At 43.8% G+C, this 26,358-nt stretch overlaps 1 protein-coding gene across 7 annotated transcripts in view; it reads left to right on the plus strand.

Annotated features, from left to right (window-relative positions):
* The first annotated feature begins 669 nt into the window (after window positions 1–669).
* The window catches only part of fryb (furry homolog b (Drosophila)), a 49,481-nt gene continuing 23,792 nt past the window's right edge, over window positions 670–26,358 (plus strand). For 3 of the 7 annotated variants that reach the window (XM_030101756.1, XM_030101757.1, XM_030101758.1), the window contains exons 1-8: window positions 11,979–12,225; window positions 22,243–22,436; window positions 22,718–22,771; window positions 22,891–23,030; window positions 23,743–23,833; window positions 24,163–24,242; window positions 24,325–24,405; window positions 26,051–26,219. In XM_030101756.1, coding sequence (XP_029957616.1) covers window positions 11,979–12,225; window positions 22,243–22,436; window positions 22,718–22,771; window positions 22,891–23,030; window positions 23,743–23,833; window positions 24,163–24,242; window positions 24,325–24,405; window positions 26,051–26,219 — 1,056 coding nt within the window. Of the gene's footprint in view, window positions 799–11,978; window positions 12,226–17,580; window positions 17,775–22,242; window positions 22,437–22,717; window positions 22,772–22,890; window positions 23,031–23,742; window positions 23,834–24,162; window positions 24,243–24,324; window positions 24,406–26,050; window positions 26,220–26,358 lie in introns of those variants that run through there. The other 4 variants (XM_030101761.1, XM_030101762.1, XM_030101759.1 and 1 more) reach the window with 2 other exon arrangements.

Consider the following 26,358-nt stretch of genomic DNA (forward strand, 5'->3'; position numbering starts at 1 on the left):
TGTATAGCTGTGTTGGAGTCAAGTCGGTGATATTTGTGTTTGTTAGTTGTTCATTTTGACTGTACATAAAGAGATCCCCTTCTAACCGTGGCTTTTTAAGTGAAATAATAAAGACACGGACAAACATTTAATCCATGCCAATGTTTTGCCTTTGCTTTTGATCAATGATGAAACGGTACTGTGCGCAGCCAGTCATGGTGGATACCAGAAATAAAATGTGCAGAGTAATCAGTTCTCTTCTAAAAATACTTCAACCCTGTAAACTCAGAGAAGTGAAGTGCTCCACTTTTTCCTCTTTCTTAATGATCTCAAAGTGAAAGATAAAGGTTTATTCAGAAAAAAAACAGCAGCTAATGTTATAGTTACATTTGTATGAGTCCTATTTCATGCACCTGGCACGAGCTTAATAATCAAACCCCACCTTTTTTGCTCATTGGTGCGTGACCGTGGCAGAAAAAGGGGGCTTGTTCGGGTTTGGTCGCACCTGCGGTGCTCAGCATCCTCCACCAGCAGGTGTCCTGCCCTTGGACCAAGGTGCGCCCCTAGCGACACGTGGACGGACACGCGGTCCGACCAATAGGAGGCGAGCTCTGCCTCAGTTTCCAGCTTTCCGGCGCGTGATTGGTTTCTAGGGGCGGGGCCCTGTCATCCCGAGCAGTAGTGCTGTCAGCCGGGGCGGCACGACTCCTGGAGGAGAGAGACGAGGAGCATTGATGAAAACAATCCCGCAAATCACTACTCATCAAACAATTTGCACCGGGAAATGACCGCGGAGTCGCCGAGATCGCCGTAGAGAAGGTAAGATCCCGCTGAGAGCCGCGCCATAGCGGTGCAATTGTGGTGTCTAGTGATTCTGTTTTGACTACAAAGACCACCGAGACGCGTCTTGATTTAACGTCGATAGCTGTTAACGACCACGCAGGCTGGGACTAGCTGGTTAGCTACCCGGGTTAGCTGGTTATAACGGATTGGGGCTCCCGTCGGCGCGCGGAGCGAGCGGGGAAATGCGAGGCGGACACGCTTCCTCGTTCCCTCGGCAGCTCACACACCGCGAACAATGAGGCAGGTTGGCTCAGCAACAGTCTTTATGACTGTAGAGACACGCTGAGTGATGGCGGTGCGCGGCAGCATCATGCTACACAGCCCGTTAGCTGCCAGCCAGCTCGGTGACTTATCACGCAAAAACAGGAAACTCAACACTGTTATTTCCCTAATATATATGTGTTTTTTTAAGAGGAGGGGAGCATAAATACAATATTCCGTCTCGAATTGTACCCCAACTTAAGTGCACGTCTCACTGTGTTGTACTCATTATCTCTTATCCAGATAGTTGAAGGATGTAGTCGTGGGTTGTGGATTAAAATACAGCCTTCGTAGGATGGAGTTTAAACGGGTTATGGTCCAGCATCATTCTGCCTGAGTAGCGGTGTGCTTCTATATTCTGCAGCTCAGATGCTCCAGACTCAGCTTGGGCTCTTTGGTGAGAGAAAGCATGTATTATTTACATACCCAGCCAGAAAAACAGCACTGCCCAGGGAGCCTCCTTTACTACTTGTCATCTGGCAAAACAGACTCATACATGGTAATTCCAGTGTGTAATTTTTGATTTCATGTCAGCCAGTATTTGTTTACTGTGTGGGTTCCTTCAGTTTGGTGAACACCCTGCTGTCTTCCTGCTTGAAATTTAAGCCCGATCCTGTATTCCTCCCCTTGCCGCCCCTCCTCACACATGACTCAATCATTCTCCCTCTTCATCTCTCCAGCTGTTTGGCTCGGCCATTCAAGCAACAGTGACCCAGTTAACTCCATTGTTCTTCGTGTGGACTTACGCTACAAGTAACACGCACAGACAGCTTGTCATATGTGTCACTGCGCTGTGCTTCTACCCACTCCGTCGTTTATGTCCCCGATTCACAAATTCTTCTCACTGGCCTAATTTTACTCTGTATTCCAATACATATACCAGCCTGTGGAGAACATGCAGGCTTACTGGAACCACAGTTGAGTCAAGACAAGGGAATTTAGCTTGAATAGTGGGCCTGTGTGTTTTTTTTCCCTCTTCTGGTTTAGATGTAATGCGCTTTTCTAATCACATGCATTGTTATGTATGTGGACATGTATTGTAAAGCCTTTGCACAAATTATAGGTATACTCCACCACAAGACTGGGGCAATAGATTCCAAAACTAAGGTGCAGTTAATCCTTCAACATTTTGTACCCCTTGCATAATTGTGTGTGTAAATATGTGACTGAGGCTCTAAAGTAGCGAAATGCACTACATAAGTGGCTTTTGATTTCATGTGTGGTAGACCTAGTTTTTTTTCAACATGTTGTTAGAACACCTAATCCTTTATTTTATTTTTTTTTTTTTTTCTCGATAATGGATAAGCATACAACACCTGACGCTGATACATGAATTACCAAAAAAAAAAAAAAAGACAGAGGATATGCAGAACATCCAACAGTCCAAAAAATGTTGAGTCTGCATTATAGTCAGGGGTGTGAGAGGGGAGGAAACAAATAGACAAAAAAACATTGAAGAAGCACAAGAGGAAGAATATCAGAATATTGATTTAGAAAAAGGCAGTTTGCATGGGAAAAAAAAAAAAAGATAAAACATGCACCATGGCTCACAAGTTGTACATTCAGGTTTCATTGAATAATGTCAAAACATCTTCTACATCTTTTAATAACTGCTCTGTGAATTCTGCTTGTTGAGGTCAATCTGTGCCATAGAAACCATTTCACTGAGCCAGATCTTTAAGCAAGAGGGTGCTGGTGACTTCCAGTTTAATATTATTCATTCTTTGGCTGCGGCCATGCTTGTTTTGAGAGCCTGCTGATGATGGGGAGGGAGGGTTGCCACCCTGTCTGAAGAGCCAAATGCTGCCAGATTGCAGTCTGGGTGAAGGGTTTTTTTTTGTTGTATTGTTTGGAAAAACAGCACCGGGCACTGCCAGAATAGGGTTGAGAGTGAGACTTCAGTGTTGCTGCATCGAATCCTTTAATTTCCAAATCCACACTCGGAGAGAATGTGCGATCTCTCTAAAGACCCCAACTGGGTTTTTTTTTTTTGCAAGGGCACCCTGTAAATCATATTTTTTTTCATTGTCTTTGTCAATCAATCAATCAATCAATTTATTTTTGTATAGCCCAGTATCACAACAACAGTTGCCTCAGAGGGCTTCAAGATGTTACATTTGTCGGTAAAAGTAAAAACAGTGAATAAGCATAATGGTAATATGTCAATATTTACAGTAACGAGACAGAACGAAGCAACCACCGCCTTCGACCCTCACATCCGGCAAGAAAAAACTCCAAAAACCCAGTGGGAAAAGAAGAAATCTTGGGGAGAACCACAGTATGGAGGGATCCCTCTCCCAGGGACGGACAGCTTTGGCAACAGCTAGCATGAGACAATAAGAAGTAAAGCCTAGGACAATGTTGAGGACAGTTCGTTGGACGGTCCAGCACAAGAACCACGGATCCCAGCAGTAGAACCGAAGCCAGTCCACGGGCAGGACCGACAGGGGTGTCCTCCCGGTCCGGACGGAGCTTGTTCATAGGCCTTCGTAATAGTGGAGTCAGCAACTGAAACTGGAGAAGACTCCCCCTCGAAGGGGGGGACAGCAGGTGAAAAGCAATGAACGGACTAAAGGGAATAACATTCAGACATTAGAGGACAGGGCTCAGTGCACCGTACTTCCCACAGCATTCTAGCTCCTGGGGCAGCTTTGTGGATACTTACCTGTTTAAACTAGTATTTAGTTAGTATAGTTTAGTTTAGTTTAATTTAGTTTGGTTTAGTTTAATTTTGTTTAGTGTAATTTGGTTTGGTTTAGTTTAATTTAATTTAGTTTAGTTTAGTTTAGTTTAGTTTAGTTTAGTTTAGTTTAGTTTAGTTTAGTTTAGTTTAGTTTAGTTTAGTTTGGTTTGGTTTAGTTTGGTTTAGTTTGGTTTACTGTAGTTTGGTTTACTGTAGTTTGGTTTGGTTTACTTTAGTTTGGTTTGTTTTAGTTTAGTTTAGTTTAGTTTGGTTTACTGTAGTTTGGTTTGGTTTGTTTTAGTTTAGTTTAGTTTAGTTTAGTTTAGTTTGGTTTACTTTAGTTTGGTTTGGTTTGTTTTAGTTTAGTTTAGTTTAGTTTAGTTTAGTTTAGAATCCCTAGCTGACCTGATCATAGGCTGCATCGAAGAGAAACGTCTTGAGCCTAACCTTAAATGTGGAGACTGTGTCTGCCTCTTTGACATCACTTGGAAGCTGGTTCCATAAAAATGGTGCCTGATAGCTAAAGGCTCTTCCACCTAGTGTCCATTTAGAGACTCTAGGAGTCACCAGTAACCCTGCATTTTGAGAGCGAAGTGCTCTGATTGGTTGATAAGGCGTTAAAGCATCTTGGAGATAGGTTGGAGCCATCCCATTTAGGATTTTGTAAGTGAGGAGAAGGATTTTAAATCTAACTCTAAACTCGACTGGAAGCCAGTGAAGAGATTTTAGAACGGGAGTAATGTGTTCACGTCTTCTAGTTCCAGTTAATAATCTGGCGGCTGCATTTTGAACCAACTGAAAGTTTTTTAATACACTTTTTGGGCAGGCTGCGAGAAGGGAGTTGCAGTAGTCCAATCTCACAGAAACAAATGCATGGATGAGTTTTTCTGCATCGCTTCTAGGTAGAATGTTTCTTATTTTAGCTATGTTGCGCAAGTGGAAATATGCTGTTTTACAAGCCAGGTTGATGTGTGCTTTAAATGAGATATCCTGATCAAATAAGACCCCGAGGTTCCTCACAGTAGAGGAGGAGGATACACTGACGTTATCTAAGGTAATAATCTGTTTGGATAGACACTCTCTCAGTTTATGGGGGCCTAGTATAATGACCTCTGTTTTGCCAGGATTCAGACGGAGATAGTTCGTAGTCATCCAGGTTTTAATTTCTCTGATACAGTCACTGAGTCTGTCTATTTGATTAGTTTGATCAGGTTTCATAGATAAATACAGTTGTGTGTCATCTGCATAGCAATGAAAATTGATATCGTGACTTCTAATTATGTTCCCTAAAGGAAGCATATATAACAGAAATAAAATTGGCCCGAGCACGGACCCTTGAGGAACCCCATAACTGACCTGGGAGCACGGTGAGGACTGTTGGTTAACGTGAACAAATTGGTACCTATTAGATAAATAGGATTTGAACCAGCAGAGGGCTTTTCCTCTGATGCCAACCTCACATTCTAACCTCTGCAGGAGAATATTGTGGTCGATTGTATCAAAAGCTGCACTGAGGTCTAGGAGAACCAGGATTGAGACTAGACCTGCGTCAGCCGCCAATAGCAAGTCATTAGTGACTTTAACTAACGCAGTCTCAGTGCTGTGATAAGCTCTATATCCTGACTGAAATTTCTCAAATAAACTATTGTCCTGTAGGTGGCAGTAAAGCTGTTTAACCACAACTTTTTCCAGGACTTTTGAAATAAAAGGCAGATTTGATATCGGTCTGTAGTTAGCTAGAATATCAGGATCGAGATTAGGTTTTTTCAGAAGTGGTTTGATTACTGCGAATTTAAATGACTGTGGCACATAGCCATTTTCTAGAGAGGTATTTATTATAGTTATGATCGTATTTAAGATAACTGGAAGGATATCTTTGAAAAGCTTAGTTGGAATTGGATCTAGGAGACAGGTTGAGGTTTTAGAAGACATTACAATTGAAGTAATCTCAGCCCCATTTACTAATGAGAAACTATCTAGTATTTCAGGTATTTCAGGCTTTGTAAAAACAAACCACTAGTGTGCAACTTTTCTATGTATTTACCAACGTAGTGATTACAACTCAAAATGAAATACGGTCTATAATTGGGAGTTAAGTGGCAGAAACGGGGATAACGGGAAGCTGTCGTTGGATACTGTCTGTCAGGATTGTGTCATGTGTCAGCGATCAGTCATTTTACAGTAAACATGTTACCCTGCCAGCACCACAAACTGTATTTGACCTCCTACACTCTGGACCGTCTTCCCTCGCTATCATTGTTTCCATAGATACCGCTCAGCACCTCACTCCCACTGCCTTACGTAACGGGGTGCCACTGCCAGAAACACACAAGTTCTCTCACACAGAGACATCAGTACCTGTGCACAGGCTCACATCCCTCACCATCACACTCCCTGTCTGACTTTGCCTCGGGTGCCTTTGCCTTAGAGATGAGTGCTTGTTTTATGAGCCGTCTTGTTGTAAAGATTGCCTTTAGAGTAGCAGAAGAGTTCAGATTCTTCATGCTTTGGTGGATCTGTGTATAAATATAATGAATGAAGCTGAACTCAAATCGAGAACCAATTTATTTGTCTTGTGCGTGTTTGATTGTTGACACCTGCTAATCTTTCAGGGAATGTTTTTCTCCTTCTGGATTTGATACGGCTCTGAGACTGTCTGCTGATGCATTAGTTGCACTTTACAGACCCTATAAGCAGCATTACATAAGACATGTATGGAAAGTCCGATGGACATACTAAACTGTGTTTATACACACACATCTATTGATATCTTTAAAAGAATTTGTCATGTTTTCATTCAGCTTTTTAAGAATCTAGGATACTGAGATCGCTGAAAGATTTCAGTTATTGTTCATCTTTTCTGAGCCTCAGCTCCAGTCAAAGAAGAGATACATATGTTTGTTTTTGTACAGAAAAACCAATAGTTTCTACAAACGCAAGAAACCATGAAGAGAGCACAACTCCAGTCAGGAATGTCATTAACCGCAGCAGCAGTTTCTGCTATCGGCTCACGGGGGCACCATTGTCGAGCCATTGTTCAGGCTGGATGATGACAAGAGAAAAAACAAAAACTGAAGGACATTTGACGGTTAAACCACTGCAGTGGCCGATGCAGCCTGTCACAGCTGCTCTCAGTGGCATTGTTTTTGTTGAAATATTGTAAACCTGATTAGTTTATGGCCTTATCACACATCCATCCATAAAACCATCCTCGATGCCTGTTCAGGGTGGCAGGCAGAAAACCTAAATAATTTAATTGGAGATGGCATTTTGTACCCGATTCTTTTTTCCCTCAGCACAGTTATGAATTTAAAGTATTTTTTATGATCAGCCCTGTGCTGCCCGCAGCACCAGCTAATGATAATCACACTGCTTTAGATCGATCAGAGGTCTGTTACACACTGCATTTCTACACTGTGGACCAGCTCCTATTCTTTAAAAGAACCTCAAAGAGTAATGCAGTAGGATTATGGGGGGAACAATAAATCACTGCGAAGAAAAGTGAAAGTTTTGCTTTCACTCTGAAAAGTCACCTTCAGTGGGATTCCAGTACAAACATGCAGGAAAAACAAACATCAGTTGCTGTAGCTGTAAAACCAGTCTTAGGAATGCATCAGTAGATGTAAAATGAGTTCAAAATGCCACGTGGTCATGCTGCTTGAAAACTGACTGAACTACAATTTTGAGGAATTTTGTTTTACTTGAGTGTTTCAAATTTCAGTCGTGCTCCTTTTACGATTCCAACATGTGAGAACGGCATCTGCTCTCATAAGTAAAATCTCTGCATGTGTCTGGCCTGACGATGCAGTGGTTAGCGTTATCGTTCACTGCAAGAAGAGTTGGAATTAAATCTGCGCTAAGATCTTTCATGTTCTCCCTATACATGCCTGGGATTTGTTTGAGTACTAAGATTTACTCTCATAATCCATGAAGATGTATGCTTGGTGATGGGTAACCCTTAAATAGGCAGCAGCAGTCACTGTGTGTGCATGGGCGTTGTCCAGCTTGCTGTATTATACTTTGTCCATATTTTGCCCAAAGTCGACAGGGAAAAGCCCCGGCCTGTGCAACCCCATTTGGGATAATTGGGCATAGAATGGATGGATGGCGTTTCAGACATTATTTTTTAATTGCCATCTGTATATACCCCCCTATGAATGTCAAGTTTTTTTAAAAAAATGTTTTTAATACTAGCCAAACAAGACATTGATGATCTCACAGCAGGCTAACCTATAGAAGATTCAACATAGTCTTTCTTATAGAGTGACACACAAAAAACTGTTGGAATGCGTAAGAATAAGTAATGTAAGTGCATCTTTAAGGTGAAGTTGGGAAATATTTCAATTCTCTATAATAATAACTGTGACATAAGGTTCTAAATGAATTGTGGGCATAGAGAGGCAAATGACATTAAAAATATTCACAAATCTGCCAAAATGTGATTGTGGCATATTAATTGTGCCTTCCTTCAGCAAAGACTGCTTCCTTCTGTGTGGAATAGTAGTTTAATTTTTGATTTTAAGACTGAATGTGCGACTGAGCGGCACCGCTTTGTCACCCTTCTCTCAGCTCAGGCTTCAAATATCCTCCAACGGGGACGCAGTTCAGCTTCTGGGACACTGAAGAACAACAAAAACAAGCACACCGTCAGGCCTGACAAGACAGTGACTGATGGGCTAAGACGAGAAACTACATGAACTTGAAATGGAAGGCAAAAAAAAAAAAAAAAAAAAGTGAGTGACGGGGTGCTGAGACCTTGGCTGACATTGTTGCTGTTTGCCCAAGATTTGAGGCACAAACAGCCTGTGACCTTTATGTAAGTGTGTGTTTGGGTGTGTTCGCTTGTCCCAGTCCACCAAGGCATGTCTTGGGTTTAAAATGGGTAGAAAGCGGTGCTTAGCCTGTGATTTACAGTATGTTCGGTTAGATTTATGTATGCTATCAGCTTCGTGACTCATACTTGTTAGGGGTGTATCCTGCCGGCGCCCAAACCCAGCTGGGATCAGCTCCAGCAGGCTGCAACTCTCAGTTGGATAAAGTTCTGTCAAAGATCGCTTGATGGATTAAAGGGAAAATCTTGTTTATTAAAAACGAGGGATAAGAATGACCCTCCAAGCATATTTGTGTTATTGAAAAAAACTGTTTTAAGAGCAATGTAAAGACCAATTTGTAGATAAAACAAAGAAATGCAATCTATTCTGTGGATTGGTCCAAGAAAAGAAAATCTGCTGTTGAATGTGTGTTGTTTTTAAAATTATTATTAATGTAGCAGTGAGACCTTCCCAGCCGCCTCCTGAGTCTTTGCCCTCACACTCTTGATAATGATCAGTTAACCCATTGGTTGACTTTGATTGGTTGGCCCTGGTTGTCATCTAATCAAGGTACAAAAACAGTCTCCTGTTTGTGTGTGTGTGTGTGTGTGAGTGAGTGTGTGTGTCAGACGGAGCGAGGCTGTCTTAATGCTTGGCAGTTGGACTCCCCTTGGGGATGGCACGCCTCTCTAACAGACTCTGGCACCGGGCCACCCCTCTGCTTGTTTGCCAGTCTTAACTATTTCCCTTCCAGATGGTCAATGGTGAAACAAATTCAAAGAAAATGGGCCAAACTGTTAAGCTGTTTAAATTTCATTTTTCTTCACAGTGAACATAAATGTCAGAGGTATGAGGTCATTTCTGTTATTTTTGTGTTTAGTTTGTGTCAAACAGTGCCTCGTTTTTATGCTGAAACTTTGGGCGGGGGGGAGAAATGTGTAACTTCTAGACAGATTGTTTTTCACTGTTAGCGTATGACAGTAGGTTTCAGATACCCCCCTCCCCTTCTCAATTTCTCACTTCCTATTTTTTCATATTATCGGACATAATTAATGTCTGGTGGGATTCCGGTTAGGTCAGACGCTGTGTTTACATAAAGCTAGAAAGGTCACGTTGAGCTTGTGTGGACATGTGCTGACGAGAGATAGTGGAAATAACGGACAAAGGATATTGGAGATGGAGCTGCTTGGCCAGAGGAGAAGAGGAGGACCTCAGAGAATATTCACGGACGTAGTGAAGGACATCAAGATAGTTCCAGCAGACAGCAGGGGAGGCAGGGAGAGGGTGGGAGGGAGACAGATGTTCTGCTGTGGTGACCCCTGAAGTGAACAAGAGAAAGGATAAGCACTGGGATAGGCTTTGTTTCTTTCTGCACTATGCATCACTCTCATCGGTTCACTTCCTGTATTTGCTCCCTGGGATAATCTGCAAATCAACAGACTGGAGTGAACTCTGGTCTTCTTAAAATGGACCTAACAGCTCCACTGTGGAGGCTTCATGAGGCTCAATATATAATCTGCTGTGACAGCCCTGGCACGCTTCATAAATCGTTACACTTACAACAAATTGATCTCTTCAGAAGGATTAAAAGAGAAGTCTTGTAAATCATAAAATGTTGGAACGCAATTTGATTTGGAAATAAACTTAAAAAGTAAAGTTTTGCTTCATGTCCAGATAGTAGTCACAGATCCCGGCAGCAGGAAGCTGTCTCGTTATCATTCATGTTGTGAGGTGACCTGCACTGCAGTCTTTCATAGAGGATGCACAAGCCGTGTTGTTTTCACTTCACACCCACAGCAAGATACTCAATGGAGCTAATGTCATGACAATAGTGACACAAACAGCGAGGCGGGTGGAGGGGTCTCCAGGGACAGACGCTAACCACCCTACGTATACCGAGTGTGTAAACTGCAGCACACGCAGGAGTATTCTGGAAGTGAGAGGTAAAAAAAAGGACACTCCAAAAGAATGACAATGTGTGGAAAACTTTAGTCTTGAAGAGTTTGTAGTTGCTTGATTGTGAGTGAAAAATCTTCAGCGTTGTGGAAGTTGTCTGAAAATTTCTGTTGAGAGAGTTGAAGGACGTTATTAGTACAGAAAGTTTGTTTTTAATTTGGTTTATTTGTAGTTGTGTTTCCAGGATTAGAGTGGGTAGCTTAAGACGTCAAGAGTAACAATCCTGTGAATCACAGATTTAAACCAGACCCTCAGCTGACAGATGAGTATTCAAATGTGTATTTGTCTAACTGCGGGGGTCACATGTCAATCGCTTTACAATGCCGTCTTACAACTTCCTTCAGGGTCCCTCAGCTAATCAAGATTAGCTGACTTTGCACATCATGCTTTTCTCTGTCCTCACATTCGAGAGTCTTCCTGTTTGTGTTTGGCTTTGTTTTTCCCTTTTGCAAATGGGTGTGTCTACCCTCAGTAATTCTACACCATTAACGTGTTGAGGTTACTGTAACTGGCTAAACAGCCTCGACCAGTGAGTACAGGGACTGACTCCTACTCACACCCGCAGCACGCCATGCAGTGGCTGTCTGATTCAAGCAGATGCACGCCGCCTTTCAGTCATGTTTTCCCGGAGTACGAGACGGAAAGGATGAAACAAGAAGGAGGAAACAGGTGTGAGAGAGAGAAACGCAAAAAAGAAACAATTTCCTCGGTGCTAAACTGTCTGCGGTGAGGGAGGGGCTGGTTTGAAAGCAACAGAGAGAGGGGAAAAAAAAAAGACAGTGAGAGGGAGCAGGGTTAAAAGAACCACCCAAACCTCCCAAACCACCCAATCAAGCTGCGCCTTTGGAATTGGATCCCTCCCTTGTTCACCACCTGAGAGCGAAGAAACACAGCTGTGCCTCAGAGACTCGCAGGACTGAGAAAGACAGAGACAGAAAAGAAGCAAAGAAGAGATTTCAGCAAAAAGCGGGGCATGTGAAGAGAAGATATCAAACTTATCTAAAACTGAAGAAGTGCCTCCTTGATAAAAGAAAATTCTTTTGAAGCGAAAAAGTGAGGAAGAAACTCACAAGAGGAAAACCTGAGCTCTCAGGGGACTTGTGTACCTGTAACAACAAAGCAATGAGCTCACTGTCTGTGGATTGAATGAACTCGGCGTAAAGAGAAGAAACCTGGAGAAGAAACTTGATGCCAGAACGTGGACAGAAAGGAGATGAAGGAACAAAACAAGGATTTTAGAACTACCAGAAAAGTCTAGCTGAATCTTCAAAGCTTCAATACTACATGTCTATATTTGTGCCTTTTTTTGTTTCCGTTTTTTTTTTTCCTGCTAACTTGACGGTTTAACCATCATGTAGAATCTTTTTGTGTGCTCCAAGGAAGGCCACAGTTTGGCAGTCCCTTGCTTGGAGTGGGTTGCAGCCCCAGTAGCTGATAGTGCAGATATGTCTCTGGACGATGTGAGGAGCACCACCAGCTATGGAGCTGAAAGCGGAGCTTCAGACCGCTGCAATGGTCACTTGCGGAACCACAGTCAGGACGGAGATCCGGAAAAACACGGCCAAGGCCAGGATGGAGTCGTTCTGGATCGCATCGCCTCTCTGTCACTGGACATGTTTGAGCCCAGTGACTTTATTGGGAGATTTTCAAAGATTCAGTCCAGGTACAGGAAGAGGACGAGGATCATTGGAGGTAGGTGGAGACAAGCCCTGGCGCTTTTGTTTTTAAGACAGTATAATCGGAATGAACAACAGTAATTTGTCATGTCCCGAGGGCTTTGTGTGGCTGGAAATAGTAGATAGGCTGGTCGAACATCCAGCTGTAATAATGATCCTCTGCTCCAAAGCTGGAATGTGGGTGTGCTCCTGTTTCATCCAGCTTGGGATTTCAGCAACTTTCAGATCTCTTACTACCTGTTATGACCCCGTCTGCCTCTCCGAGTTTGCCACAACAAAGCTGGTCTTTGCTGTGGCTCGAGAACTTGACTTGACAAGTGTCTTTGTTTTGGTTTTTGTGGATCCTGTGAAAAGTGATACCTTCTGTGTCCTGAGAAAGCAGTGCGAGGTTACTCCACCAATCTCTACTTTATGGAACGGAGAAGAAAAAAAAAAAACATACCCATGTGGTTGTGGCCTCAGATGTTAGCTCTGTATTGTGGTTTAGCTCAAGCCACTTGTTCTTTCTGAGTTCAGCCTAACTTCTGAGAATTTCAAGTCTGAACACTTCCAACAGTGGGCGAATGCCAAGACCTCAGATAGTCAGTCAATGCCAGTGTCTGGTTGAGCTATTTAATTACTGATGCAGGATACTTGGATTATGGGTAAATGAAGTAGTTAAGTAGTCAGTTTACATGTACACGTGTCCCATTTTACTATCCTTGCATATAAGCAACGCCAGTAGAATGGCACCAGACTGCTTGACGTATAAGGGGGGGATTACCTCAGTGAAATATCTGTGTCATCCCTGGATTATGCAAGTTCTTGGTGTTTGCACCTCTGGCATTGCATTGCATTACATTGCAATTGCAGTCTGTGCCTGAACATGTAACTTTATTTGGTTCGGGATGGGATGTGTATCTGTGAGACGTGCCCTACCCTCTGTACGTGTCTGTAGAAAGAAATGCAATGTACCAGTTGATCTCTAAAGGTACAAACAGATCCAGTTTATCTGTTTTACTAGCCCATAGCTTGAAAAGTCAATTACTCCAGGCAACGCCAGAAAGGCAGGCATAGTGCTGAACTGATGAAGTGTCAATGGCCCAGTTTACATGGGTGTTTTTTTCAATCGGATTGTAAACAATCGTATTAAACGGAGTGTATTCATGAAGTGATCCACGATGAATCCTCGTTTACAAGGACCCTTGGTGAAGCGGATTATACAGCGTCCTGTGACATGCGCACAAAGTCTCACGAGGAACTTGCAGGTCTTTAGCTCCGCAGCAGCAGTCCTCAGCGCCGAGCAGAGAGTTTTTATCTGCTAATATCTGCTCAAATAATGTCCCAAAAGTCCATGATACGCTGCTGAAGGAGCGGCTGCTCCCCTGGCTGCAGCACCGCTGCACCGAGCGGCACGTCTCGTTGTGAGCTCTGCCTCTGCTCCGCGTGTCGATGTTTCGAATTAACTGGTGCCCGTGTTAACTTGTGACCAATACATGATTGAAAAATGTAGTCGTTCTTGCGAACGTCGGTTATCGACAGTTACAGTGAGTGTATACGTTTAAAATCATTTGTGAGTCTTACTTTAACAACTGCTGTAATCAAAATGTGTTTACACAGACCTCCGCCGTCATTCGTTAACACGGGAACCAGTTAATCCATAACACCAGCCGGCGATCGCTTGTATTCTGCTATAGAGCTCTTTATACAACTCGCTATTGCGCGATTTGGTTCCATCTCGCCTCTCCAATGTTTTTTCTGTCGGGTTTTTTTACTAAAAAAGTGTTTTTCAACCACCGTGGCGTTCTCTGCTGGTTTTTTGACTGTGCTGCTTCCCGTTTACTGGCACGTCACACGTCACTACATGCATGCGCAGAACAAACACTCCCCCAGTACAATCCGCTCCGCTGTCAGACTCGTTTATAAGGGACACGGAGCGGATTGTCGATCGGCGTAGACCACCTCATACAATCGGCTCCAAATTACAATCCGCTCCGAGTGAAGCAGATCCACTCGGTCGTTTACATTACACATTTTACAATCCGCTCCACGTACAATCCGCTTATACGTGGTCCATGTAAACGTGCCCAGTGAGTCCTTGCAAATAGATGTGTGAAGAATGGCTGATGGACAATGGCATATGAGGTCAAGTAGAGCAGATAGGTGTGAGAGAGTTATTTTAAATATACTATACATTTTTTTTATGGTATTTGGCTGAACTACAAAAGAAGGAGAAGTGGGCGTACTGCGAACAGTGAAAGGGGAAATCTGGAGTGAGGTAATGGCTGTAAAGTTCCACCTGCACAAACATGTCTAGAAGGGAAAATGAACAGGACCTCTCAATAAACGATCAAAGGTCAAACCGTTGCTGCAAAAAAAAAAATGTCATGAAATCCAATATTATTGGGCTTCTCTGCAGCAAAAATGTATTAAACTACGGCTTTGATCTCATAGAGAGGCTGGTATGTGTGGTATTAAAACCACTGACAAGCTCACATTCTTCATAGGGGTTTTGCATTTGATCAGTCCAGCTGTGTCAAGGAGACACTGCTGTGTGAACCGTGACCCTTAACAGTCCCTCTGTGGATGTCTGTGGTTGTTTTGATGGCTCTGTTCACACCCACAAGCTCATGTCAGCTAAACCGATGAGGGACGTGTTGATATGTTGTCCCGTCTAACAGATGTCCTGTGCTTTGAGGTGAATTAGCCTAATTCAATATCACAAGTTAAGGCTTTTTGAGCATGTGCTTGTCACGTGGGATTGTGAAATGGGCTGTTTTGGTTTTTTCAAACATCTCGTTTGATGGTATCATATTTCACAGAGGGGCAACAGTAATCTCATGAAGTGCAGGTATTGATGAGGTATCATCAAACAACAAAAGCCTCAAAATAATGTATGTGTCAAAGAGATTGTGCCTCCTTTTGACAGACTGACTTTTGTAGTTTTGTTCTTTCTAGTTTTTCCTGCAGAGCTAATCTGTGCACAATTTAAAGATTCCTTTCAAGAACTTCAAGCACTTTCAAGAACATGTCCATTTTCAGTACAGATTATGATGCTGGAGCCTCATCAACCAAAGCAATATTTGAGTGAACGGAGCTTTTATGAAGGTTTCTGAATCATAGCAGGTACTGTGGATAGATGCTTCTCTGAACTCATCGCACAGCGAGTGAAAAGTGCTCCCACTGAAGCACCATGGCAGCAAATAGAAAGAAAGAGCACAATTAAAGGAAGTAACCTTCAGCTTTCATGCTTTATGGTGTGATCATGGAGTTTTGATGCAGAGTGCATTAACTCTTTCCCACCAAAGCTCAGTCAAATTAATGTTTTTTATACCAGGAACACGAAAGGCAACTCTGAAAAATGTGTGTTTTCTTTTAGTAATTTCCATTATTCTTTTGAAAACTGAATATTTATTCAATATGATTTTAATTTGTGCCCCTTCAGAACATAGGGTCCTTAAAATTATTAGGTCTTTTGATGAAAAATTATTATTTAGAAGCCATATTACTCTTAACACCTGTCAACAGGAGTAAAAAAAAAAGTACACACATCCATCTGAACTAATGCTAAGGTGTGTGTGAACAGAGAAACTTGACACACATTTGTGGCGAGATGAATGTAATTTTTTTTGTTGTAGTTGTCCCTGTGTGCATGTGTATGTGCGCGCATGTGCATCCGTGTGTGTGTGTGTGTGTGTGAGTGTGAGTGTAGGAGTCACATTCCAACAGCTGGCATGCCCAGGCCCCTGCTCAGAATGTGTGGAATCCCAGCAGCTCCAGAGGGGTGTGTGTCTTTATGTGCAGGATTTTTACTTTTCAAGAAGGAAAGCATCACTTCGTGGAAGACGTGCATTTATTGTGTTCGTAGGTCATGGATTTGAATAGATTTTAATTTCTTGGACCTGTGCCACGGTGAAACAAACACGTTACTGTCATACTTTTCTCTGTGCACCGAAACAGCTGCTCAGCCTCTGTCAAAGAGAGCATCTCGGATCTTTGCAGCGAGGCATTTCATTCACCAGGGAGACAGATTGCATCTTAAACTGTGAAGACTTTTGTTGCTTTTTAGGCAGCTGAATACAAGGACATAACTTGAATTGCTGATACTATTAAGCGCGGGACTGTAATAGAGTAAGCAGAAGTTGCAGCCAGGAATAGGCGAGCAGCGGCACTCTGTTATAATTGTCCTTTGAGATTCGGCTGTAATTGTCTGTTAATGTGAACCAGGCCATCCTGTGCTCGCCAGTTCTCTCGTGAGCTTCAGCTTTGCATGATACCGTATCCTGTGCACTTTCTACGCTTCTCCCTCTCACCCGTTCCCTCCGCTCTTCCTCCCTCAGCCTCCACATGTCCTGTGGCACTTCCGCAGCTCTTTGTGGGAGTTACACGCTGACCCTAATCATCCACTTGCACGTCCACTCTTCTTCACCCAGCCGTAGCATCATCGCCATACCGCGCACGTAAACACCCGAGAGGAAACTTTACCACTGGCAAATGTTGGTGTGGAGGAAATATGAATATCGACATATTCAATATGAGACCAGATTCTCATCAGTCGCAGACTGTTTGGTTTTGGTAAAGAAAACATGTTTGAAATGTGGTTATTTGCAGTTTCGTCATTTCTATTTTTGCGTTTTATTTGTGTGCTTTCGATGAGAAAACACTTGTGTGCAGTCACATTCCCGGCTGTTTATTTTGGCAGATATTTGTTTCTCATCACACGTGAGAAAAACATCCAGTCTGAATTTGTAAGTAAGCGTGAATACCTGTGAGGCCGCGGTGCCGCTAGCCAGTCGTTCCTATTTGTCGGTGCAGTCCGCCTCTGTTGGCTCTCATTGGTTGGGCCGGGTTTACAGCTCGCTCACTCAGCACAATGCAAAGCCGCACCGGACAGCAGCGATCAGGAGCCATTACGCTACTGTAATTATTCTGCTCCGTGTTGATTCATTTCGCTGGCTTTCCCATTGTCACTAACCCAGCGGTTTGCTCCTTTCCATCTCATGCGCATCTATTGTGTGCGACCCCCTGTGCAGCTGCTCCGATGTTTCTCTCTCTCTCTCTCTCTCTCTCTCTCGCTCAGCGTTTCCTCTAAGAGGATTGGCTGCTCGCGCCCACCAACATCTGTGTATCACTGTCCTGAGAGAGCAAAACAGAGAGGGGATGGGGGGGTGTTAGCCAGCAAGATAGCAACGCAGCGCTAAGGCAAGGCTGAGTAGCCGCTCTCCTTTTCATTCTCTCTGACACACATGCGCACGCCCTCGCGCACGCACACAAACAAACGGGCGCACACACGCCGCTCGGCAGAAGACAGCCGCAGCATCCGCATCGCTCGCTGTCCACCCGCATCCGTCTCCCCTCCTCTCTCTCTCTCTCTCTCTCTCTCTCTCTCTCTCTGCCGGCCGCTCCGACTCGGACCGCTCTCTTCTTGTCAATTGCCCTGGCCGCAACGCCTCATCCTGCCGTCCTGTCCCCGCTCTGCTGTCTGTCACCGTGGCGACATAGCCTCTGCAGCCATGGCGACCAGCCAGCAAGATTCAGGCTTCTTTGACATCAGCATCAAGTCTCTGCTCAAGTCGTTAGGAGGCAGTGAGTACAGATCACAGTTGTTGTTCCTGTTACGCCAAACAAATGCGAGCTCGGGAGCGCTCTCGTCACCGACAGAGTGATCATCAATAGGTGCTGCGGTGCCCAGACTATGCTTATTTTGTTCCTGCGAGTTGTGTGCATTTCCGTGTGAGTGACTGGAGAACAGTCTGAATATGGCATGATGCACGCTGTCAATATTTGGTAACATTATGTAACGGACTCCAGAAAGAGAAGTGGTTGAGCAAGAGATAACTGCTCCTGGGGGAGAGGGCAAAATGTGACTCCTCAGCAGTTTTCTCTTTCAATTATACAGTGCATTAGTCAGCAGAAGACGTTTCCCTTTGACTTTGTTGTCATCTTCGTGGCTAAGAAGGAGCAGTGTGGTCTTTGAAGCAGCTGCAAGATTCCCCGAAATTTGCCATTTTATTTAAAACAAGCCTGTTGTTATTCTCCTCATCTCACTGCGTGTGTGTGCCGTTTACAATTTGAAACACTGAGATCCCTCAATCAGCTCCTTGATCAGTGTTTACCAAGCAGAAGGCGAAGCCACTCTGTGACACTGTGAGGCAGCCTGAGATGAGTCCCCAGCAGCATTTTCCCTAACTGGACACATTGTACTGAGCTGCACTTTGAGCAGGAGGCTCATCAATCTGAGACGCTACAGTGAGGAGAAAGCAGTGCTGTCGTATTGCCTCACTTGGAGTCATTACACTGCACCCTCTAGTTTACCTTTACTGCAATATTAGGTGTTTTCCTATTTTTGTGCAGAAAAAAAAAAATTAAAAAATTGTGATTCTCAATTCACAAAAAAAACGATCACAGGGATGACACATTTTGGATTTTCTTTCACTCATTAGAACAAATTCAAATCAAGTCTACCTGCTCCAAGGTCGCAGTAGTGATGATAGTCCGCATGCTTGAAAGCTGAGAAAGATGTTTAAAGGCCAGGGAAGGTTTGTTTTTACGTGCATGTTTCTCAATGTGTGAAATCAGTAGATAAGCAGTTGAGCTCATCTCACTGAAGTTCTCAAAACACTTGCTTCCATCCATCTTCTAAACGGCGTTATCCAACTCAGGGTCAAGGGTGCTGGAGCCAGTGTTAGTGGATTACGCTCCAAAGTTCACAGAGAAAACACAGAAATTAGAAAAACAAAATACGCTCACATCTATCTGCAACTTTTATGAGTTTTGGACAGAGTGATGGACCTGCAGAAAACCCAAACAGGCACACGGAGAACATACTGACACTTCCATTGCTATACTTCTCAGTGAGACTAATTTGTGGTATAAAAACAGTCATAATAGGGCTGCCCAAGAGTTATTTTGCTCAGAATGTAGTGATGGATAACACTGAAAACGCCTCAGTTGCAACACACATTGAAAGGTTGTCACACAGGTTTCCAGCTGCCACATGGTTGTGTCTTTGTGGGAATCGTCTCCTGCTTTTTAAAGTGACTAATCACAACTCACAGCACTCACCCACTGTCAGCAGTTTGTTTAAGCAAGAGCAGGACTGATTTGTCTTTTTTTTCTAAGTTAAGTGTCGATGTTTAAGAACAGCCTGAGTTCAGATCTTGACCTGAATTTCAACCTCAGAATAAAGATTTATGTTTGAAAGGCGCATTCCTGAAGCACCACGTGTATGCTCGTCATGTCAGTGTGCCTCTCTTTTTGATTTTAACAGTCTGCTTGAAACTCCCAAAAAATGTTTGTTTACCCAAGAGAAAACCTTTCTTTCTTCCTTAACTAAACGAACTAAAGTTTCACCCTATAAAATGTGATTGAACTAAGGAAGTCTCGAATTGACTGGATATGATCGATTTGTGCTGCTGACTCATCTCTGTAACTGCAGAGTCATGCAGTCTCCCAGGGGGGCAGGAAGCATATCGATGCATTAACAGCATTTATTTGTTGCGTCTTCCTGCGCTCCTCATCTCTCCTCTATACTGACACGTGGACGATCCAGTTACACACACACACACGCACACACACACATGCACACACACACAGAGTCATCCTATATTGGCACAATTAAGGAGCTGTAGTGGATTATCTCGGTTAGGAGTTAACTTTGTATTGAATCAGATTACTGTCATTTGCTTTGTAGTGCAATCAGATTATTGAGTTTTCCTGATATATAGCCTTGTGCACAAGTGTGTACTTGTGCATTGGTGTTTGTGCGTGCGTGTGCATGAGTAGGGGTCAGTGGGAGTGGTGGGTATGTAAGAGAGTGACCGCCAGCGCTCTATATATAGCGCCTCCCTCCGCCCCTCGGCTCTCTCTCGGAGCAGTGTTGAAATTCCAGCCCAACTCTTCTGGTCAGAGCTCCACCATGAACAGACTTTAGTTAACTGCTGCTGACAACTTAAGAACAGCCACAGAACCACTTTCATAGAAGCACTCCATTTCTATTCTTCTTTCCAATGGGGCCTGACGGATTCCAAGGTCACGGGAACTGCTGTATGGAGAAATGATGGCAGGTTTGAGGCGGCGCAGAAGCTCAAGTAGAAGCGGATCGCTGGCCTGGAGGCTCATATAGCACTCAAGCATGAGGTCCTACACTGCCTCTGAGCTGAGCAAACTTCTACAGGAGAAGAACCATGGAATATTTCTTGCCCCCTGCTGGGAACGTTGACTCCACAGGAAGACCTAGCTGTGATTGTGTCTGTCATTTTGAGAGGCCCTTCCTTGGTGATCGCAGCTCTCAGCTCTGAGAGTCGCCTCCAGGTCGTCCATGCTGAAGCGGTTTTCCTTTGGCTATGGCCTCTGTGGTCCTCGGATGCAGTGTATCTCCTGCTCTCATTTGGATTTAATGTGGAGTCCAGTTGTCATCCTGCTGTCATGACCACGTTCCTTCTGGCCTCAGGCACCTGTCATCCACTCTACCTGTCTGTCATTTTCTGAAGGATGGAGCTTCAAGTTTTCAGCTTTGGTTAGTGCGGCCTTGTGCCAAAACCGGACATCATCGTGACGTCTGAAGTGTCTGACATGGTGGAATAGTGGAAAAGCGGGACAGTAAAGACACACGTCCTCTGTGGGCCTAATCTCTTGCAAGAAATTACTTTTCACTGTAAAACATGGCAGCTGTGTTTTACTCAGTGTAAAGTTCCATTCCTCTTCCGTCCTACTGTTTCTTCGCGTTTTACCCACTGCGTCTCGGTCTCACCGTCCTCACCATGGAAGTGCCAACTAAATGGAGCAGGCATAGTGTCATCAGCTTCATCAAGGGCCTCGGTAAGCTTACAGGCGTGTCCTTTCACATGCACACATGTTTGCATCGTGTGAGCTCTCAGGTTTCAGACAAATAGGCTTCTTTATACGTGGCCAAGAGATCGGTTGTGTCCGGGACTTAGGATTTGCATCTCAACTCTCTTGCGAGGTCAGGCCACATGGTCATGAAAGGTCAGTCGGCCCTGACGTGTTCAGCTCTCAAACACACTGTACTCACCAGGGAAAAGCTCTGGAGAAAATGTGGCGCATTTCACAAACGTTCCTCTGAGCTTATCAACCTGCAATTTAGCTGCACTCACACAGGCTTCCGTCATCCTGAAATGTGTGTTGTGGTTTTTTTTGGTGACTGCATTGGTTGACTTATGAGTCATCCTGAGCATCAATAGTCTGTGGTGAATCACGTGCACCTTTTTTTTTTTCTTTTTTTTTTTTTTTCCTTTCAGAAGCTCCCAGTGCATAATCACTGATGTTTGAACACGTGGCGTCTTATTACAATGAGTGTGTTCTATTTTAGGTGCATGTCAATATTCTCAGAGATGCATGGCCGGAAACGCTCTCACCCCAGATATTTGTGTCTCTGGCTGTTGGTATTTCACTCAGACCCTCTTCCAAACATTTGGAAGAAGGTTAAAAACTACCACATGTTCTAGCGAACTAATAAAATGCTCTGAGTGGCATGAACAAATTCTGATTCTTCGTTTGTTCGTGGTAAGTTTAAGACATTAACCGAGGGAGAGTGTGCAACACGGCCTGTGACTCAGCTGTTCATTCTCTGTGAGGAAATCATCTCATCAAACATTGTATTCGCTCCGAGTCAGAAATCAGTGAAAAACCTCCACAAACAGACATGATATTCACACTTCGTTTAGGCTGAGCGTGATTTAGACAGTTTCTGAGAAGATCACATCTGGTACCCGTCTTTGAATACACAGTAGTTAAGAATCTGAAAACATTGCAAAGAAGGACAACTGATCCATAATTCAGGATTTATTCACCCGTCCTCATTTGCTGAACAGCACACAATAACAAGAACAGAGCTGACGCTGCAACAGCATGGCACAGTGGACTGCCTGTTCATATTCACCAAATACATGAATTTATGAAAAATTTAGTTGTAAGCCGCAGTTAAAAGTCACGCCTGTGTTAGTGGGATTTGACGAAAATGTGTTGATTTGACTGAGGATGGGCTGAAGTGTGGGACGTTGTTCTGACCGACCTGCCTCTGAACTCTCACCAGCTTCTCCAGTGGGCCTGAAGCCGCCTCTCCCGCCAGTCAGTGGAACCCTGGGAGAGAGGAAGGGTCCTGTCGTCATGGCGCCCGTCAACGTGGACCCTGAGAGCAAGCCGGGCGAGTTCGTCCTCAAGAGCTTGTTTGCCAACTTCACCTTGCTCTCAGAGCGCAAGATCCGCATCATCATGGCAGAGCCGCTGGTGAGACGCTGCTTTTTCACTTCTCTGTCTGGATATTTCTTCTGATTAACAGTTTATGCTGAGTCATCATTTTCATTCAGTAGAAATGACGTCTCCAATATGTAATCCTTAGCTTCCCACCGAGCACGTCTATTTTATAGCACCATTCATACATGTAGCAAATCAAGAATTTTGAAAGGCAACAGAATATATATCTTTTTTTAACTAACTTATCAGGAATTGGTTTTGAAAATGTTTTTCTTCTTCCATATGAATGTTTTTTCTTTGTCCTCATTTCTCAGGAGAAGCCACTCAACAAATCTCTGCAGAGAGGAGAGGACCCGCAGTTCGACCAGGTGTGTGTGAAGAACCTTCCTCTACGACCAGTTTCCCCTGTCAAAACTAGCTGTATTATTGGTAAATATTTCTAAATGACAAACTTTTCAATCTCCTCCTGCGCCTCTCTCCCGAGCAGCTGATGAGCACGATGAGCTCTCTAGCAGAGTACTGCCTGCCGTCCATCCTCAAGACGCTGTTCGACTGGTACAAGCGGCAGAACGGCCTGGAGGACGAGTCCCATGAATATCGACCCCGAGCCAACACCAAGTCCAAAAAGTAAGAGGACGAAACCAGCACAGTCCGTTTGGAGCTCTCTGAGTCCACATACACAAGGATGTGTGTAAATAAATATACCTTCATTTATGAAACGGATAAGAAACCTTCCGAGTGAGACCTGACAAAAGGATCTCAGCGACTGACATTTACACGACTGATATCAGATTGAAATATTAAAACTTTATTAGAAGAAATATTTTCATGGGGACAACACTAAACACACTCATTTGAAGCACTTAGATCCAGATAGTATTGCATGTTGTTCAGTATTTCTGTATTTAGCTGTCAAATATGGTATCATACATGATCAGCTTACATTTAAACACTACTAGCTCTAGTGCTACTAGCACTAATAACAACAGTGATAACTGGCTTTTGGCCAAGAATACATTTAGAAAATAAAAGTCGAGTGACTTTATCACATATCCTGACAAACCTGCTTATGAATGACAGATTAAAAAACAAATGGACGCCACCACTAAAACACGTGTGGCAGCAAAACAATAAGCTGCAGGTGATGACACGTTTCCAGATGTCAAACAAACCGAAACCTGATCTCATATTCACTTACCTGTGCATGTCTACAATTATGTGATCAGTCAATTTGATAATCTCGGTTTCTCCGGTTTTTACACTGTGGAGTGTTGGATGGACATTAGTGTGTGTTGGAGTCCCTGTGAAGGATGTGACAAATGACGCCTGTCGTTTCCAGTGACGAGCAACAGAAGGACTACCTACTGGAGCGCAGGGATCTGGCCATAGACTTCATGTTTTCTTTGGTGCTCATAGAAGTTTTGAAACAGGTGAGTCTCGTCTTTTAATGTGCTGAATTGGATTTTCATGATCCTGCACGTGTCCTGATTTTAACTTTTAGAAGATGCATCCCAAACACTGCACATTGTGCAGATGGATACGTCATTCTGTGAAAGTGTACAAACAAACTCATTACCGTGTGTCATGCTCTTCCTTAATTCACGTCTTGCCTGACATCAGGTGAGCAGATGTGGAAGTGGAACTAAGTTAAATACTGAGAGTCATTTGCATATTTCAGTTCTTTTCATTGTTTCATATATTTGTACTGCACACCAGGCTTTTTTCAGACTGTAAGCTGAACTTCTTCCTTTTCATTCAGATCCCCCTCCATCCGCTTTTGGATGGACTCATTCAGGAAGTGATAAACTTGGCTTTTAAGCACTTCAAATACAAGGAAGGGTAAGAAGAATAACCTCAAGAGAGCACTTTTTACCCTTGATAGTTGTGTGGAATTGATGTTGACTTGTGTTTGCTTTTTTAGGTACCTTGGACCCAACACAGGCAACATGCACATCGTGGCTGACCTCTATGCTGAAGTAGTGGGAGTTGTAGCTCAGTCAAGGTACATCGGACTTCCTTAAGTACAGAAAATGAATCATTTTACAGTACGTGTGTGTCCCTCCACTGAAATAACAGATGTGTGTAAGCGTATACTTTAGATCTGAGATACTGAGAACCGTCTGCAGAGGGATGTGGTGCTTAGCGCGTGTCTGTCTCCTCTCCCTGTGTATGCATGTACTTCGGTTTCTTTCCGCAGTCAAAAAAAACATTTGCCTGAGGTTAACTGATGACTCTAAAATGACCTGTGAGTGTTGGTTTGTTCCTCCGTGTTCGCCCTGCGATGGACTGGCGACGTGAATTGAAAATGGATAGCGTGGTATAGGATTCATTCAGATCCTGTTCTTGAGTTTTTATTGATTCATTGTTATTGTAGATTTTTCAGTGCATTGGATTTTACATTTTCTTGATTTTTCCCCATCATGAGAGTACTCGCTGTCTAAGGGAAAGGAAGGTCACATCGTCTGAGTTTTGTCCGAGTGGACTCTCTCTATTGTCTCAATAAAAGACAGAAAATCCAGTGTTGTTTATACTGGGATAAAGTTCCTCTTGCTTTTAGTTTGAACTATTATCCAGGTCATGTTGCAGCTGCCGCCTTATTTGTCTCCGGTAAAAATGAAATGTGTGGCCACCTGTCCTCCTCTTGACCCCGTTTTCAACAGAAATGGCAATTACTAATGCTTCTCTCTGACTGCAGCGCGAGTGACGGAAGCTTAGGTGGTAATGACTGTCATTTCCTGTGAGGTGTGTTCGTGAAAAGGTGTGTGTGTGTGAGCATGTGTGCAACGATAATGACTCTAGATGGTGGTCCTTCGGCTGTGTAATGTTGTGTGCGATGAGAGGGGAAAGCTGTTCCCATTTTCAAGGAACATATTACTGTGAGGTCAGGATGTACAGGGAACCTCAGACACCGTCATCCCACATGCGCACACACACACACACACACACACACACACACACACACACACACACACACACGCACCTTTGACACAATCATCAATCTACCAGCGGATAGAATTCAGTACTTGTCGTTGCGATGTCGTTCAGCAAACGTGGCCTTTCTTCTGTGTGTACGGTGGCTTTTCCCCGCTTGATTAAGCTTAAGGTGATTTCAAACGCCGCTTTCTGTCTCATTCATCCCGCGGTGTTTTATTCCCGCACAGACGTACGGAAAGGTTGCTCACCGACGCCCGTACACGATTTATCTTACTCCTGGCGTCATGTCCATGTGCTGGGTTTATGGATCACAGTGTTTATGTGTGTCCTATTTTAACACTCAACACTAAACACAAAGCTGATAACTCGTCTACTTACTTCACTGCTGCGGTAACCCTAGCTAAACAAGTGAAAGTATGTGCAGAACACGCGCGCGCGCACACACACTCACTTACATATTCCCTCCCCATCGCCCCTCCAGATGCCATTCTAAATTTAGGCCTGCTGAGTACTGTTGGTAAAATCTGTCTGGATGGTGGCCACATACACAGAAACACACACCCCTGTGTATTTGTGGGGGGAAAAAAACGTACAAAGTTACAGCGAATCACAAACTATTGACGCTTTTTTAATTGTAATCTCACCAACTGGGAAAGCACAGCTTTGGCCGATTCTCAAAACTGCGGTTTCACATCTGGCGGCTTCTTCGGCAGGTTCCCGGCAGTGAGGAAGAAGTTCATCTCTGAACTGAAGGAGCTGAGGCAGAAGGAGCAGAACCCCTACGTCATCCAGTCCACCATCAGCCTCATCATGGGACTCAAGTTTTTCCGCATTAAAATGTATCCAGTGGAAGACTTTGAGGCGTCCTTTCAGTTCATGCAGGTAGATGTTGGATGATATCGTAAAGCATCCCGTATCCACCATTGCTCTCCTGGTATTAAAGAACCATGTTTGTTGTCTGTTAGATGACATGTGCATGTTTTTTTCGTGTGCAGAAAAACTTGGATGTGCTCTTGGATAT

Source organism: Salarias fasciatus, chromosome 10, assembly GCF_902148845.1.
Source record: "Salarias fasciatus chromosome 10, fSalaFa1.1, whole genome shotgun sequence".
NCBI classification, from domain to species: domain Eukaryota; kingdom Metazoa; phylum Chordata; class Actinopteri; order Blenniiformes; family Blenniidae; genus Salarias; species Salarias fasciatus.